Genomic DNA, 17137 nt, shown 5'->3' with positions numbered 1-17137 from the left:
GATCCTGGGGGTTGAGACGACGACGGGTGATTGGACCTTTAAGGCCCCTCGGCGGAGGCAACACACCCCTTTGGCCCCGGCTTCACGTAGACGGCACCCCTGGGCTGACCCACCCAGGGGAAATCGGCAGTTGCCTTTTCCTATCTTTCTCTCCCTATTTTTATCTGTACTGTCCTCTAGTCTCTTCCATTTACTTCCAAACTTTCTGGTGGCTAGGGTTAACCCTGTGCAAATAGCCTACCTTGGCCTAGGCGCATTGGGTTATAGTGGCGTTGTACGGCTGGCGTCTGCAGGTTTCAGCATCCGCAAACTTGTAGTGTCCCCTCGTTGGGCTCCGTGGTGGGTGGCCGCCAACGCTGCTGAACAAAAATAAGACAGGCATGCATGGAGCATTCCCCCTACTGTCTGATCGTACCGGCTTAAAGCAGGTAAGCACCGATGATATAAATTTTTTCAAACAGCCAAAAGAAACATTTCTCAACTTCCATGTCATTCACTGCGAGAAAACTGGAAAGCAAGCCAGGACCGTATCTCCATTCGTAGTTGCCAGGTGTCTTACTGAAACTCTTGGGGCTGGATACAAAGTAACCAAAATGGCTAGCGGAGACCTTCTCCTTGAAATTCGGGACAAAGAACAATTTGTAAAGCTAGACAGCTTCTCAACATTTGGTGACGTACCGATAACCGTAACACCACACAGATCTATGAACATAACTCGCGGAGTGGTATCTGACGCAGACTTACTTGAACTGACCGAAACTGAACTTTTGGAGGGGTGGAAGAGCCAAAATGTCACTAATGTACAGAGAATTATCATCAGAAGAGATAATAAGGAAACACCGACAAAACACTTAATACTCACGTTTGCATCCAGTAAACTACCAAAATCTATTCAAACAGGGTACACGAAGACATCTATCAGGCCGTACATACCAAACCCTCGTCGTTGCTTCCAATGCCATAGGTATGGCCATGGCTCTAAAACCTGTCGTGGTCGCCAGACTTGTGCACAATGTGGAGTCCTAGGCCACGTGTCTGAGAACTGCAAACAACCGCCACACTGTGTAAACTGCGAAGGAAACCATGCCGCATATTCACGCTCCTGCACATAGTGGAAAAAAGAAAAAGAAATAATTACGTTGAAGGTGAAGGAAAACATTTCATTTAAGGAAGCACGGCGAAGAGTAGCACCATTCTATGGACCTACATACGCTGATGCGGCACGTCAGAGGGCACCGCCGCACCTGCCCTCGCCACTCCTTCGGCCCGCGCTTACCGAGCCGGCGGTTGTGGCACATGCCCCCAAGGCGGCTGTAGCCCAGGCTACACCGCCTACTCCCAAACAGAGACCGGAGACTCCAGAGTCCTCGGGTCTCAAGGCCTCACCTCACCAGGCGAGGCCCGAAATTGGAACTAACAGCCCGCACGTGCGGGCATCCAGTGCCTCCGAGGAGGCAATGGATACGTCGGTACCCTTGGTGCCGAAAGAGCGCCGTGGCTCCTTGGAGCGCGCCAAGAAAACAAAAAAGCAGATAACAGGGCCTGGTGACGGCCCTGTTAAGTGAACTCAAACTCTCTGTCTAAACAGCCACTTGCTTTTCGTACACACAGCACTATTTTACATTCACCATGAACACTCAAATTATACAATGGAACGTCAGGGGCCTTCTCAGAAACCTTGACGACATCCAAGAACTCCTACACGAACACTCACGAAAAGTGCTGTGTGTACAAGAAACACACATTAATTCTAAACACACAAATTTTCTTTGTAGATACGTTATTTTCCGAAAGGACCGTGTTGATGCCATGACATCATCCGGAGGTGTTGCCATCATAGTGAATCAAGGAATTGCATGCACACACTTACAACTCCAAACATCCCTTGAGGCAGTGGCTGTTCGAGCGGTTCTTTTTGATAAACTGATCACAATCTGCACTATTTACATTCCTCGTAGCTATCAGCTGCAAAAACGCGATTTACACTCTTTAATTGATGAACTTCCGTAGCCTTATGTTCTCCTTGGAGACTTTAATGCGCATAGCAGGCTATGGGGTGACACTCGGTATGACGCTCAAGGTCGCCTGATTGAACAGTTCCTTCTCTCGTCGAGCGCGTGTCTCCTAAATCGAAAAGAACCAACCTATTATAATCTCGCTAATAACACCTACTCCTCCATAGACCTAAGCATAGTATCTCCATCTCTTGTGCCTCTACTCCAGTGGAAAGTCGTCAGTAATCTGTACGGAAGTGACCACTTCCCCGTAGTTTTGAGCACAACGACAGTAACTGAGTGCCCACCACGTGTTCCCAAGTGGCTCATAAACAGAGCCGACTGGTAACATTTTTATACCATCGCCCGTGTAGGTTGGAATGACATATGTACTTTGAACATTGATGTTGCCGTCAACTACTTCACAGCGTTTTTGATTGATGCTGCAACAAAATGCATCCCACAAACAAATGGACACCCTGGAAAACGGCGTGTGCCATGGTGGAACTCTGAATGCTGAAACGCGCGCAAACAGCAAAACAGAGCTTGGAGGTTGCTTCGGAACTCACCGACAGCCGAAAATCTTGACACCTTCAAGAAAATAAAGTCTAAAGGCAGGAGAACACGTCGGCAGGCCAGAAGAGAAAGCTGGCAGAAGTTTTTGTCAGGGATCAATTCATACACACAGGAGGCTAAAGTCTGGAACATGGTCGGTAGGATAGCAGGAAAACAAGTACACACACTTCCACTTGTAAACACTCAGGGTGATACCTTGGAAGATCAGGCAAACTTCCTCGGTGCACACTTCGAACAGGTGTCTAGCTCGTCCCACTATACTGATACTTTCCAAAAATACAGAACAAGAATAGAAAAGCAGAAACTCGAACACAAATGCACTAGATACGAGGCATATAACCAAGCTTTCAGTCTAACTGAGCTACGAACATTTCTAAACTCCTGCAGTACTTCTGCCCCAGGTTCTGACCGTGTGGTGTATGAAATGTTAAAAAACCTACCAATGGAAACATGAAAAACCTTACTTTGTACAATGCTATCTGGTTTTCTGGCACTATCCCTACCTCCTGGAAAGAGGCTATTATTATTCCCATTTTGAAAGAGGGCAAGGACCCTTCTTTAGCTTCGAGTTATAGGCCTATTGCACTTACAAGCTGCTTGTGCAAAGTCTTCGAAAAAAAAATTATAAACTGCCGACTTGTACATTTTCTTGAAACAAACAATTTGCTCGACCCATATCAGTGCGGGTTTTGACAGAGTAGATCCACCACAAACTACCTTGTTCGTATCGAGGCACAGATCAGAGACGCCTTTGCCTATAAACAATATTTTCTCTGTGTGTTCCTCGATATCGAAAAGGCTTATGATACAACATGGCGTTTTGGAATTCTAAGAGGCCTGTCCCACCTTGGCGTGCGCGGAAGAATGTTTCACATAATCAGAAGTTACCTGTCAAACCGGACATTTCGTGTCCGAGTGGGCACGGTTCTTTCCCAAACATTTGCCCAGGAAACAGGCGTGCCACAAGGTGGTGTACTTAGTTGCACACTTTTTCTCATCAAAATGAATTCGTTGCGCTTGTCCATCCCTCGCAATATGTTTTATTGTACATATGTCGATGACGTCCAGCTTGGCTTTAGATCTTGCAATCTGGCAATGTGTGAGTGGCAGGTTCAGTTAGGTTTAAACAAGGTCTCCAAATGGGCAGAGGAAAACGGATTCCGACTGAACCCACAAAAAAGCACGTGTGTCTTGTTCTCCCGAAAGAGAGGTATGCACTCAGAACCCGACATTGAACTGAACGGTCAACGTCTGTTGTTAATGCGGGGCATAAATTTTTAGGATTAATCTTGGACAACAAGTTGACCTTCGTACCGCACATCAAGTATTTAAAAACAAAATGTTTAAAAGCCATGAATGTTTTAAGAGTGTTTTCACGTACTACGTGGGGCAGTGACAGGCAATGTCTCATAAACCTGTATTGAAGCGTCATTCGTACCCACTTAGATTATGGGGCCGTTGTTTATCAGTGTACGACTCAAAGTGCTTTGAAGATGCTGGACCCCGTGCACCATTTGGGCATTCGCCTTTCTACGGGTGCTTTTCGCACCAGCCCCGTAGAAAGCCTTTATGTTGAGTCAAATGAGTGGTCGCTTCATCTGCAGAGAACTTACTTGTCCTTTGTTTATTTCCTTAAGGTGGAAGCAGACAAGAAGCACCCCTCATACTCTACTATTAATGATTTGTCAAGCTCCATTCTGTTTCAAAACAGGCCTTCGATGAGGCAGCCCTTCTCAGTTCGCCTGAAGGATCTAGCTGAGGAAACTGGAGTGTCACTGAACACAGTTTAATGCCTACTGTAGCATACCCGCCACCGTGGCAGTGGCAGACTATAGACTGCGATGTGTCTTTTCTAGAAGTTACAAAACATGCGCCTATTGCCCATATCCGAACATACTTCCTGAAACTTCAACACAAGTACACACGTCCTGAGTTCTTTACAGATGCCTCCAAGTCTAACTCCTCTGTGTCCCACACTGCTGTCGGCCCATCCTTTTCGGATGCTGTCCCTCTACATCCAAGCACAAGTATCTTCACAGCGGAAGCTTATACGATACTTGTGGCGGCTAAACACATCAAGCAATTACAAGTACAAAAAGCAGTAATTTATACAGACTCCCTCAGTGTGGTAACGGCTCTGCACACTCTTAAAAAACACAAAAACCCAGTCCTTGCCTCACTTTACTCCATTTTATGCACACTCTACACACTCAAACAACATGTGGTAGTGTGCTGGGTGCCAGTGCACCGTGAGATCCAAGGCAACGTGAGGGCGGATCAGCTCGCTGCATCCGTCCACAAAAGCACTGCCCCTACACCCATATCCATCCCGGCCCTTGATCTTAAGCCGTCTCTCTAACGAAACCTCAGGGACTACTGGCAGAGCAAGTGGGATACACCCACACAAAACAAACTACTCATTATTAAGCCACACCTTGGTCATTGGCTGCCAGTATCAAAATCGCATAATACAGAGGTAACATTAACGAGACTCAGGATAGGACACACATACACAACACACACATATCTTTTGTCCGGTGGTGATCCACCATTGTGTGACAGATGTGGTGAAGCATTAACAGTCCTTCACGTGTTGATCCAGTGCAAACAGTTAGAAACTCTAAGAAAACAACATTTTCTATTACCCTACCGACAACATATACCTTTACACCCTGCAATTTTCGTCGGTAGGGAACCCCTTTTTAGTCATAAATCATTATTAGCGTTTTTAAAAGAAATTCATAGTGTCATATCTTATACCCCGGTATTCCGTTGCACGACCTCTCCAGAGAGGTTTTTGCTGCGGTGGATACTCAAGAAAGCACTTGCCTCACGGCCCTTGGACGCAAGGGTGTGAACGAGTGAGGCACTTGTGCTAATACCATACATGTCCACCATCGTTTTTTATTACCACCAACTTTTGTCATCTATTCACACCACACACACCTTTCACGGCATGGTCATGATTTTATTACTTGTATGTTTTTACCCCCTTACCGCGAGGAATTTTATGGCCCTTATAAGCTGCTTATCACAATCATTTTTTTAGTAAGATGAACTGGTGCTCTTTGGCCGTGAAATGGCCCTTGCGCCACAAAACATTAAACATCATCATCATTTTGGCGCACACACAGCTGTCAAATTAGCGTACTCGAACTCTAGCAGCAGAACATGACCATGTTGATGCCGTTCAAAGATCAGTTTTTGCGTTCGCTTGCTGCCCCAGGCACTAACACAACTCTTAAAGGGACACTAAAGTCAACTATGAAGTCAAGGTTAATTGTTGAAATGGTGGTCAAGAAACCTCGTAGTGCTACTTTTGTGCCAAGGAAGGGCCTATTTTGAAATAAAATCACGCTTTAGTGCTCCACATCGAGTTAGCGCACTTCAAATTACCCACCTCTAGAAGTGGACCGACCGGACCAACTTACGTCTATGTTGCCATGCACAACATTGCCCGGCTTCACTGCCCTAGTAGCAGCAGACCGAAAGCAGTGGGAGCCACAGCAGCAACAACGGCCATTGATCAATTTCCCACCATTGGATTCGAGATTTCTGACGCTTTTGTTTCAACTATGCCCCACTAGATGGCATCACCTGTCCCGTGGCCAAAGCTCAGGAGGTTGTAGAGGACAGCTTGGAGGGCGAAAATCTCGTCATTAATCATGCTGGGCTCAATGTTGTTCTGAAGGGCAAGAGCCAGAACCTGAGAGACAGTTAGAGGATGGCATGCGAAAACTCCGAGACGCCTCTGGAAGTGTGCATGTGACCATATGCACAGTAACAGAGGTCTGGGGCCAGTCTCGTGGTAATGGAGGCAAACTGTGGCATCAGGGGTGTGAGCCAGAAGCTCGGATACAGCGTAATGGAGGTGAACCAAGACGTGTACGAGCCTGGCACTCGACCCTTTGCACAAGATAGAATTCATTACAGTCGTGTGACGGGCAAGAGGGTTGGCAATAGGATGGGTCGTCAAGCCACAGCTTTTTTAGGAGGACCCAGACCCTGAGGCCAGCAGTGTAGCCAAAGACGATTCTGAAAGGGCACTAAGATTCAAGCCACGTGGGGTCCGTGGGAGAAGAAATCGACGTAAGCACAAGGGCCGAGCCAATTCAGACATAAGGTATATTAACATGCAGGGTGGTAAGAACAGGCTGAAGTGGGAAGAGATAGAAGAACAGCTAAGGGAGGAGAGGCCGATGGTATACGGTTTTGTAGAAACACATCTCAGGGACATGGAACAACCTCCTAATAATGCGGACTACGCGTGGGAATATTGTAATCGAACAGAAGGCAGCAGAAAGAGGGGTGGTATTGGGGCATTCATTCATAAAAGTACAGACTGGCAAAGGGTCAAGCAGGAGTGCAAGGAACATTTATGGCTAAAAGGGAAAGTGGCAGGGCAAATGACACTGCTTGGTTTCGTGTACTTGTGGACGGGAGCAAAGGCCAAAGAGGAAAAGCAGGCAATGGTAGAGTGTGTATATCAAAGGACATTCAGGAGTTAGGAGGAGAGTGCGAGATAATTATACTAGGAGATATAAATGCACACATAGAAGATATAGATGAGTATGCCGACCCGACAGGCAAACTGATCATGGATATGTGTGAAAGGCTTGATTTGATCATTTGCAACAGTACCGAGAAGTGTGAAGGGCAAATAACATAGGAGGTAGGAAGGCTGCAGTCGACGATAGATTACGCACCGATGTCACATAGGATGTATGATAAGCTCAGGGGAATGCACATAGATGAAGGTGGCTCCAGAAGTCTGGGTAGCGATCACAAACATATCAAGCTAAGTTTTGGAAGAGCAGTGAAAGTGGGAAGGAGACAAGATGAGCAACTACAGTAAAATTTTTATTCAGAAAGGCAAATTGAAATAGCCACTAAACGAATTGAGAAAGTAATCACTGAGGATAATAAAACACTGTGAACATACACGAATATAATTAAACTGTTTGAGCTAGAGCTTGCTAAGGCACATGACAAGTCACCCCGGAAAAGGAGTCACAAACCCAAGAGTTGATGGGAGGAGGAAGTTGAGAGAGCCATAGCAAAACGTCGGGAAACCTTTAGGGAACACAGACATGCTACGTAGCGGGGTAAACCAACAGATGATGTTGAAAGAAAATGGGACATTTTTCTAAGCTGTAGAAGGGAAACATCCCTTCTGATCACTGAAATGATTAGAAGAAAGGGGGCTCAGTGGCTGACAGAACTACGTATAAAAGATAGAAAGGCAGCTGCGCAATTTTGGAACCATCTAACTTGCCTAAGAAATGAGACAAGCCTAGAGCAGATGTTTATAACTACAGTTCGAAGCGTTAGGGAGGGGGCGAAGCTATTGAATATACAAGAACAAGGGTGACAGAAAAATTTCAACAAAGAAGTGCTTTATGCACCACAGTAGACAAGGATGAATCAAGTGGCGCAATGGCTTCATTTTCACAACGAGAGTGGGAAAGGGCTGAGAAGAGGGTTCCTAGTAGTACATCAACAGGCCCAGATGGCATTCTAATTATGCTGATAAAGACATTAGGTCCGAAGTCTAAGCAGGCTTTGAGAGAGGCTGTCGGCAAAACAATGATCGATGGTGAAATCCTCGGTGGATGGAAACTTAGCAGGATGAGCATGATCTATAAAGGAAAGGGAGACAAAGCTGACATAAAACAACTACCGTCCTATAACAGTGACATCAGTGGTCTACAGGCTGGCGATGCAGATTATAAAGGAAAGACTGCAGGCATGGATAGAGGATGAGGGGGTGCTGGGGAAACTGCAGAACGGGTTTCGGAAACACAGGAGGTTGGAAGACAATCTGTTCTAACTGACGCAGTGCATCGAAATATCAGAAAAGGAACACAGGCCCCTGTGGTAGCATTTTTAGATATCAAGGGAGCGTACGATAGCATGGTTCAAGAGGTCTTGTGGGGAATACTGGACACGCTAGGTGTGGAAGATGGAGTCACTAATCTTTTAAAGGATATCTATAAAAGTAGCAAGGTAGTTATAAAGTGGGAAAAACAGGTATCCAAGCCCACAGATGTAAAATGGGGGCCTAGGCAGGGGTGTTCTCTGTCACCCTTGTTATTCATGGTGTACCTACAAGGATTAGAGGCCAAATTAGAGGCGAGTGGACTTAGATTCAACTTCTCTTTTGTCAAACAAGGAAAACTCATTGATCAGGCTCTACCAGCATTAATGTACGCAGATGATATAGTGCTAATGGCCAACAACAAGGAAGATTTGCAGAGATTGGTGAACATCTGCGGTAATGAGGGAGATAGGTTAGATTTCAGATTCAGTAAGGAAAAATCAGCAGTCATGATTTTTAATAACAATGAAGGTTGTGAGCTTAAAATACAGGAGGTCACGCTAGAGATAACAGATAAATACAAATATCTGGGCGTATGGATAAGCATTGGGGCCAAGTACCTAAGGGAACACGAAATATACGTGTCGACTAAAGGTAACAGGAATGCAGCGGTAATGAGAAAAAGAGGGCACTGTGGAATTACAATAGGTATTATGTTGTGAGAGGAATATGGAAAGGGGTCATGGTTCCTTGTCTGACATTCGGCAATTCGGTCTTGTGCGTGAGATCAGAAGTTCAAGCAATATTAGAAATTAAGCAATGTGGAATAGGTAGGCTTGCCTTAGGAGCTCACGGGAATACACCAAATCAGGGAGTACAAGGTGATATGGGATGGACATCATTTGAGGGCAGGGAAGCTAGCAGCAAGATAAAATTTGAAAAGCGATTGAGAGAAATGGGGGAGGAGTGTTGGGCTAGGAAGGTATTCAGCTACTTGTACATGAAGAATGTCGATACAAAATGGATGAAGCGAACTAGGAAATTGACTGGTAAATACTTAGAAAACAGCAGGGGGTCAAACTAAAAATAACTATCAGTTAAGAAGAAGGTGAAGAAAACAAAGACTGTCTCTAGAGATCTATCGAACTTTTAAACAGGAAATTGCCAAGGAAAGGATCTATGATAATACTCGGGGTAGTTCTCTTCTGTTTGAGGCCAGGACGGGAGCATTGCGAACCAAGACTTATCGGGCCAAATACGAAGGGGTAGACACAGTATGCAGTGCGTGTGGAGAGGAGGAGGAAACTGCCGATCATTTGATAATGTTCTGTGAAGGGCTTCATCCTATAGTTCAGGATTATGGCGCAGTGTTTTTCAAAGCACTGGGGTTGAGGGACAGAAAGGGCAAAATAGACTGTATGCGGGTAGAAATAACTAGAAGGAGGTTATCTGATTGGTGGCTAAAATCAAGGCACGAGTGAAAATTAAATCCTTCACTGCAAAGTAGCAGTCCTCAACTTCACTATTGAAAGGTAAAAAAAAGATAAATCATGTTTTTTGGTTCACTAAGTATTACGGCTAGGAGGCGTTAGCCGCCGCCCGATCCAAAGGGTAAAGCCATATCAATCCATCCACCCATCCAACCACGTGAAAATCGAATTTTTGAACCACTCGCGCCATTCCTCATTGTAACGTTCGGCGGTTCTTTTTTCCATAAATTGGACAGAAACGAGCAAGCAGCATTTTATTGCGTCTCTTGATGCACGGAAGGTTCTTTATTTAGTGTAGTTGGATCGATTACTAGTGATTATTTGTAGGTGGTCCGTCTGATGTCATCGGGATCATTTTGAAGATGTCCTACACTAGCAAGACTGAAAGTTGGGCTAGTTAAGCTCAAGCTGTTTGCTGATGATTGTTTAATTCACGCGCGAGTGACTGGTAGGAAGGACCAATTGAACATTGCCGAATGTCTAAAGGAATTGCACTCATGGTGTGAAGCTTCGGGAATGGAAATCAATCATTCGAAATCTACCGTCACCCACATTTCTAGGAAAAAATGATAATTCCATTTGAATACTGTATCGGGAATCACACCTTGTTGACAGTTAATGCGTTCAAGTACCTAGGTCTCACAATAACGCATAACCTAAAGTGGCACACACATATTGATTATGTTTGCTTTAGGGCCTCACAAAAATTGTACATATTAAGAAAAAAAACTGCAGGGTGCTAGTATGGACTTAAAACTTCTTGCTTTTGAAACTTTCATACGGCCGATACTGGAATATGCCAGTATTGTCTGGAGTCCCCACCAAAACGTGCTTGTAATTAAACTTGAACGCACACAACAGCTTGCAGCTCGCTTTATATGCTTGAGATATAAGCAGAACGACTCTGTCACAGAAATGCTACAACTATGTGATCTGGAGCGTAAGCGCAGAGGGAAAAATGGATTAAAGTTTCTTTTTCAATTATTAGAAGGTGAGTTTAAAATGAACAGAAATGACTACATAGAACAACTTGGGAAACGAAGTGAGAGGGAAAACCGTACACGAGTACTGCACCCTTATTTTGCACGAACGAAGGCGTACCGTCATACTTTTTTCCCTGATGGCATTGAAGATTGGAATGGGTTACCGAGTAACATAGTCAATGCTGGTGATGGTAATGAATTTGTGCATTTACTTGATTTACATTTATGTGATTTATTGTAAATATTATTGCAATTGTTATTTGTTGCATTGCGAAACAGGGTATGTGTTTTTCGTTTGAAATGAATAGCTTTCACGGATTTATATATATGTATACCTGATTTATCATTGGGAGATGTATAGTTATATCCCCTATTTGTTTGTACAGTGTGTCGTACCTTTCCTGTAATGACCCTCAAAAGACGGTTGACAGTATTACTAAATAAATAACAAATAGGTCGTGATACATTATGGGCAGAAACAGTGCACAAACTCACGGGACGGAGAGAAGATACACAAACAAGCGCTGACTCTCAACTGAAGAATTTATTGAAATACAAGTTATCTGAACACATAAGATAAAAACGCACAGAACATGCGCAGGGGGCCGGCGAAGGATCGTGTCGACGTCATTAAGAATTTTGTGCTACGGGTAACTGCGCAGGCGCGGCATATTCCATTCAAAGAAACATGCTACTGATCAAGATTTCTTTTTTTTTTCATGTAAAGATATTGATGTCTGACTGACACAGGACTCCCCTTCTTTTTTGATGAAGAATGCTTCCACTAGTTCTCTTGTGATCTGATCGCTATGTTTGAAGAGCACTGTCCTTTCATTGAACAAGGGCCAGAATCCGCACGTGTAGCAGTGGGAAGGTAAATTCGTGTACGTGCTGGTCTTGAAGGTTCCGGAGTGTTCTTTTAATCGTACATAGAGACAACGCCCTGTTTACCCAATATTAACCTTTCCGCATGTTGAGGGAATTCTGTACACCACCCCTAGTGCACAGAGTAATGAGGCGTCCCTGTGTTTAACACAGCATTTATTTTGGCTAGAGCTCTTTTTATCATGCTTTTTGTTCACCATAGGGCACAGTTTTCTTAGTTTGGTTTTTGCTGAGAATAGAACCTGTACATCGTATCGCGATACCACATTATTAGTCCATGGGCTAATCTATGCTTGTAGGGCATGGTGGCACATTTCTTTGACCTCTCTTGTCACCCTTCTTGATCTGACGTATCAGACCTTCGCAAACAGAAGTGATAACGGACGTCGGGAAGCCGGCTACCTGAAGGCGACACACCTGTTCGTAGAAGCATTGTTCCGGTTGGTGCCAACACGACTTCAGTATCGCAGCCCCGAGGCTAGACGTAGCGATGCCCTTCTTCACTAATTTTGAATGACCGGACTTGTAATTAAGCAAAGGTTTCACAGATCTTGGGTTATACGCCCAACAATGGTGGTGGTTGACAAAAGCCATCTTTATGGTAGGAACTGTAAGGCATGCTGTGAAGGCATTTCTCTGGTGAATTTCAGCCCCATCCCTGTTTCTTGAAAGATCTGCAAAACCTTTTCAACACTCTTGCGCTCCTCCTTTTTGGGCACTGCTATTAAGTAATCATCCACGTAACGGGCGACACGAACCACCTTCCCCTCCAACTTCTTTGAAATTTCGACAATTGGTTTGCGGTCTGTTTGTTGTGAAATGTTGTAAGTATACATTCACCTGACTGTTCGTGGGTAAAAGGCCTGGTGTTGCGGGCCGAATTGCTGCGAGAAGTGACGTTGTGCCACCGTCCAGAGTGTCGTAATCGCGGAGGAGGCCGTAATAAAAATGCATTCAGCGCCTGCAGCATTGTGTTCAAACTTACTTGACAGAACTTTTGCGTTCTTCATTTGACCGCACTTAAGAGGTGACGGATAAGCTATTGGAAATTATGGTGGGCGTTAGGGAATTTGTCAATATGGTTGATTGGGCGAGTTGGTGATACACGACTGTTTGGAAATGAGAGCGCACTACTTAGACACTGTTTTTCTGTCTGCGTCTAAGTAGTGCGCTCTCATTTCAAAACAGTCACGTTAAAGAATATTTTTTTTTCTTTTCACGTCGCCCAATCTTGCGATCCAGTGGCCGAACAGCCAGGTGTACGCTGTACGTGCATTTGCGAAGTGCGTGCGGCACTGAATTATCTTCAGCGCCGATTTAGTGGATGATCGCCGCAACTCTGACATGCGCGTAATCGACCTCTTTGGTCCAAAATGTACGCACTGTGGTGGTGTTCGCGCACATCGCATAATAAGTCTACACAGTCCGAGAACAAAACATTTATTGCACTTTAGTGTATTCAGGGCCACGTACTGAGCAGGAAACGATACACACAGCGATTCATTGTGTGTGCAGTACCTCGGACTAAAGAGAAAAACAAAGAAGAAAATGATAAAGAAGAAATAGGTTCACAATCATTGTATCACGTATAAGTTACAAGCTTTCGTGGCCAATCCCCCAGAGTATATGTGTCAGTGCTCACAGGCAACAAACAAGCAGAAACAAACAGCATAGAAAAAACTTCTTATCAACCAGTGCCCTACTAATTGGAGCAACTACAAGTACGCCAATGCATGCAGTGTTTAAAAGAACTGTTTCCATGGTGTATCTCGACAGGAAATGATACAAACAGTGACTCATTATGTGTGCAGTACCTCCAGCTGAGGAGGAAAAAAAAAAGGAAATGCTGAGAAAGTAATAGGGTTCACAATCAATGTATTACATATAAGCTACTACAAGCTTTCATGGCCAATCCCCCAGAGTGGGTATGGACCAGTGCTCACAGGCAAGAAACAAACAGCATAGAAAAAACTTCTTATCAACCAGTGCCCTACTAATTGGGGCTATTACAAATATACCAAAGCAATGTTTCGAAAAACTCTTTTTGTGGTGAAATCTCTACAGGAAACAATACAAACAGCAATTCATCATGTGTACAGTACCTCCGACTGAAGAAAAAAAACCAGAAAACGCAGATGAAGTAATGAACAAAACCATTATGCACTTTTTTATAAAGCTACAACAAAAAACTCTTTTTAGATTTCTTAGGTCTTAAAAAGTTATTTCTTCATCCATAAATATAAAGTGTGTTGTACTGACTACTAAAGAATTGACTGATCTCTTAGATGGAATTGCATTGGGATGACAAACGCACTTTTCATCACATTCACAATCATTCTTCCCCAAACCTTACTTTGGGGATAATTTTGTTAGCTTAACTATAGAAGAACTTGCCCATGTTGTTCAATCTCTCCCCAATCCAGCTCTTGGGCCAGATGGCATTACGACATACATGCTAAATGTTACTTGAGGTGTCTCCTCAAGATCTTCTTAATCTTGTCAACCATTCACTTGGGAAGGGCTGGATTCCTCCAGACTGAAGAATCGTAAAAATAATTTTCTTGCTAAAAAGAAAGAGTGAGTGCACATATAGATTACATAAGCCCGATTGTATTAACCTCTCATGTTATAAAATAATTAAAAGAGCTTTATACTTTAGAATCTATATATTTATTTCAAACAACTCATTACTGAGCCTTTGTCAGATAAGATTCCGACCTGGATGTTTCATGTGGGACGCACATGTAGTTTTAGAGGGATGCATCAAGCTTGCTCATCACAGGTGTCAATTTTCAGCATTAGTAACACTAGATTTCGCTAAGGCTTATGACAGTGTTGAACACGCTATCCTGCTCAATTCATCAGAAAGCTCGCACTTCCTGGGACATATTATTGATTTGGTGTACGAGTTTCTAATGGTTAAGGACATTTTAATTTTGCCACAGAGGTATATCTGCCCCACAATATCACCAGTACAGAGGGGTTCCTCAAGGTTCCTTCCTCTCTCCCGTTCTATTTAATATTTTATTATTAAGTTCAGTCCCAATTCACAATAATGTCCATGTGTACATATATGCAGACGACATTGCGTTCTTTGCTGCTATGATATTTTGCTCTCTGCGACTTTCGCAGAGAGCAAAATATCGCTTGTTTTCTTCATCAGGCATGCCAACCGCAGGTGCCGCGATAGCTATCTTCAGTTTGGCGCCAACACCGTTAATTACATTAGTACATGATAGCGCCGAGGCGAGCTTCCTTAAGATAACGTCATCGACTCTTTATCCGAAATGCGTGTTTTGTTTATCCTACGCTTTACTGTACGTATGATTTTTCACGCTGCGCGTGTTTTGTGTTTCATGTAGGCCCACAACTGTCGGCATCGAAGGCCTGCCACACGAGTGCACGCACATTTCTTGGCGTTTCGTATTCTATAGACACACTTGAAGCGCAAACACAGCCCGCCTAAGCATCCCGTGCCGCAATATCGAGACATACATTACGGTGCAGCCGCGCGTGGGCCTCGACAGGTATGTGACAAGAAAAAAAAAGGGGGGGGGGGGATCTTCAGAAAGACCCAATTTTTCACGATGCTTCAAACAATTCAGCACAAATAAGCAACCAGTGAGGCATTAAGTTACATGATCGTTATGGAAATGCTTATGGTGACAAAATAATTCAGTTGCAGTTTTCTCTCACCAGAATTATGGGAACAGCATCATCTCGCAGACGAGTTCTTAATAGCGACGGGGGATAGAGGTCCTCTGGAGCAAAATGTTTCGAGCACACATGAAGAAACTTCGTTGGTCGCCAGTCACTTCCGGGTGGCCGTACTGCAGAAGCCCATCTCCTTCGACGTTCCTGATCACCGGGAAATCTGAGGACATTACGGCAACACGCACCAAAAACAAAATTTATGAGCATTTTCAGCTGAATCATAAAAAAAAGAAAAACATAATGCGCGATAAAGAGCTTTGCATGCATTAATGGTTTCGTATAGAATGAAATTTCAGATACGTACGCATGAAAAGTGACGCCTGCTTCTTTCTGTAGTGAGCGCGACTTGCACCTGGGTACACAACACCTGGGCATCTCTTAACTCTGCTGAAAATACAGCACTGGTCTTGTGTGCTTACTCAGCGAGAAATGCCGAAGAAGTTCTGTTTTATGCACGGCTGCGCTTGTTAACAGCGCGCAAGAGATAGCAGACGACCTCGAAAAGAGAGGGGAAGGGAGATGGAAAAACTTCCGGCGCAGCAGTTTCTCCTTCAGGGGGGGGCTGCAGATGGCGGCTTAGAGTGGATGGACGTGTTTTTTGAGCGCTCCCGATCGACTGCGCAGATAAGTTGTTTTGCATGTTTTGAGCTTGTCTTTATAATTATAGGGCAGCAGTTAAAATCCCTGTAGCACTTATTTTATTGTACGGCTTTTTCGGGGGTCAATCACCAGGTATTTATTAGTTTGTGCGTGTGTGTTTTTGAATTTTTTTCGTTTTTGTTGTTTTTCTTTTGCCACCCCGTGGGGCAGGTGCACGTACATTGAACACGCAAAGTTTTGTAGTAGAGCTTAGACTTTCTCTTTTTCGTAGGACAGGGCTCGAGTTTTGTAATTATAGAGTGAGACAAGTCATAGGGACAATAGGTGTCGCAAAGACATGGTTAAAAAGACTGTGAAGTGTTCAGGATGTGGGGTTGGTTTGAAAGTGGACCCAAGTGTAGAAGTGGAAGGAGAAGAGGTTGACGCGAAGTGTAGGCAATGTGAGGTCGAGGAAAAAATGGAGAAAATGATGGTTACCCAGAGTGACCTGCTGATGAGAATCACCGAGCTCGAGACTGCGTTGGCGACAGAGCAAGAGGAAACGAGGGCTATGGGAGAAAAGCTGTAGTCCGCCGAGGAAGCACCAGCCAAGGTAAACAGAGGAGCGGCCTACGGAGAGAACAGTAGGGAACCGGCAACCAGAACTGTGGAGAAGAAAGAGCAAGGAAGTTTGGAAAAAACAGGTTCAGCCGGTTCATTTGTCGCAAGGCGCAGCTTCAGCGAAGTAGTGGTGGGGCTGGGAGGGGACAAAGCAGACGGCGTCACAGGTGCAAGTAACCCCCAGGTGCAGGACGCTCCAGCTGAAAAGTCACAGCATGTAATAATCGCCGGGTACTCGAATTTAAATCGATGCACAAAAGCCATCAAAGATAGGGTAAGAGGTGACAAGAGGGTTGCAGTAGGGGCGTTCCCAGGACGCAAGCTGGAAGCAGTCATGAGGCAAGCGAGTGCAAAACTCAAAACTACAGCTGATAGACGAAATCTCGTGATAATTTCAGGCGGTTTAAATGATGTCTTAAATGAAGATACAGCAGGACTAGCAACTACACTGGCAAAAGGCGTCGATGAGATGCGCGC

At 44.5% G+C, this 17137-nt stretch overlaps 2 protein-coding genes across 2 annotated transcripts in view; one reads left to right on the top strand and one right to left on the bottom strand.

The window, feature by feature from the left end:
• LOC119160824 (cysteine/serine-rich nuclear protein 3) overlaps positions 1–17137 on the top strand; it is a 183630-nt gene that overhangs the window by 61569 nt on the left and 104924 nt on the right. The window lies entirely within an intron of this gene.
• LOC142776675 (THAP domain-containing protein 1-like) lies at positions 12834–16749 on the bottom strand. Its single transcript, XM_075880753.1, has 3 exons — positions 15765–16749; positions 15443–15620; positions 12834–14310 (listed from the first exon to the last, which is right to left on the bottom strand). The coding sequence occupies exons 1-3, from the start codon at positions 15833–15835 to the stop codon at positions 14254–14256; spliced, it is 306 nt and encodes a 101-aa protein (XP_075736868.1). The 5' UTR covers positions 15836–16749; the 3' UTR covers positions 12834–14253.

This window comes from Rhipicephalus microplus, chromosome X, assembly GCF_043290135.1.
Source record: "Rhipicephalus microplus isolate Deutch F79 chromosome X, USDA_Rmic, whole genome shotgun sequence".
NCBI classification, from domain to species: Eukaryota; Metazoa; Arthropoda; class Arachnida; order Ixodida; family Ixodidae; genus Rhipicephalus; species Rhipicephalus microplus.
The sequence above is the reverse complement of the archived record's forward strand: the minus strand, read 5'-3'. Positions and strand labels throughout refer to the sequence as shown.

What these genes read in the sequence shown, in the direction of transcription:
- LOC142776675 (XM_075880753.1), bottom strand. Translation starts at nt 15,835, where the DNA reads ATGCCCAGGTGTTGTGTACCCAGGTGCAAGTCGCGCTCACTACAGAAA. An exon ending in GCAGGCGTCACTTTTCATGC is followed by an intron (nt 15,621 to 15,764) that starts GTACGTATCTGA and finishes TAATGTCCTCAG; the next exon opens with ATTTCCCGGTGATCAGGAAC. An exon ending in ATGCTGTTCCCATAATTCTG is followed by an intron (nt 14,311 to 15,442) that starts GTGAGAGAAAAC and finishes CTTTCTTTTTAG; the next exon opens with CAAGAAAATTATTTTTACGA.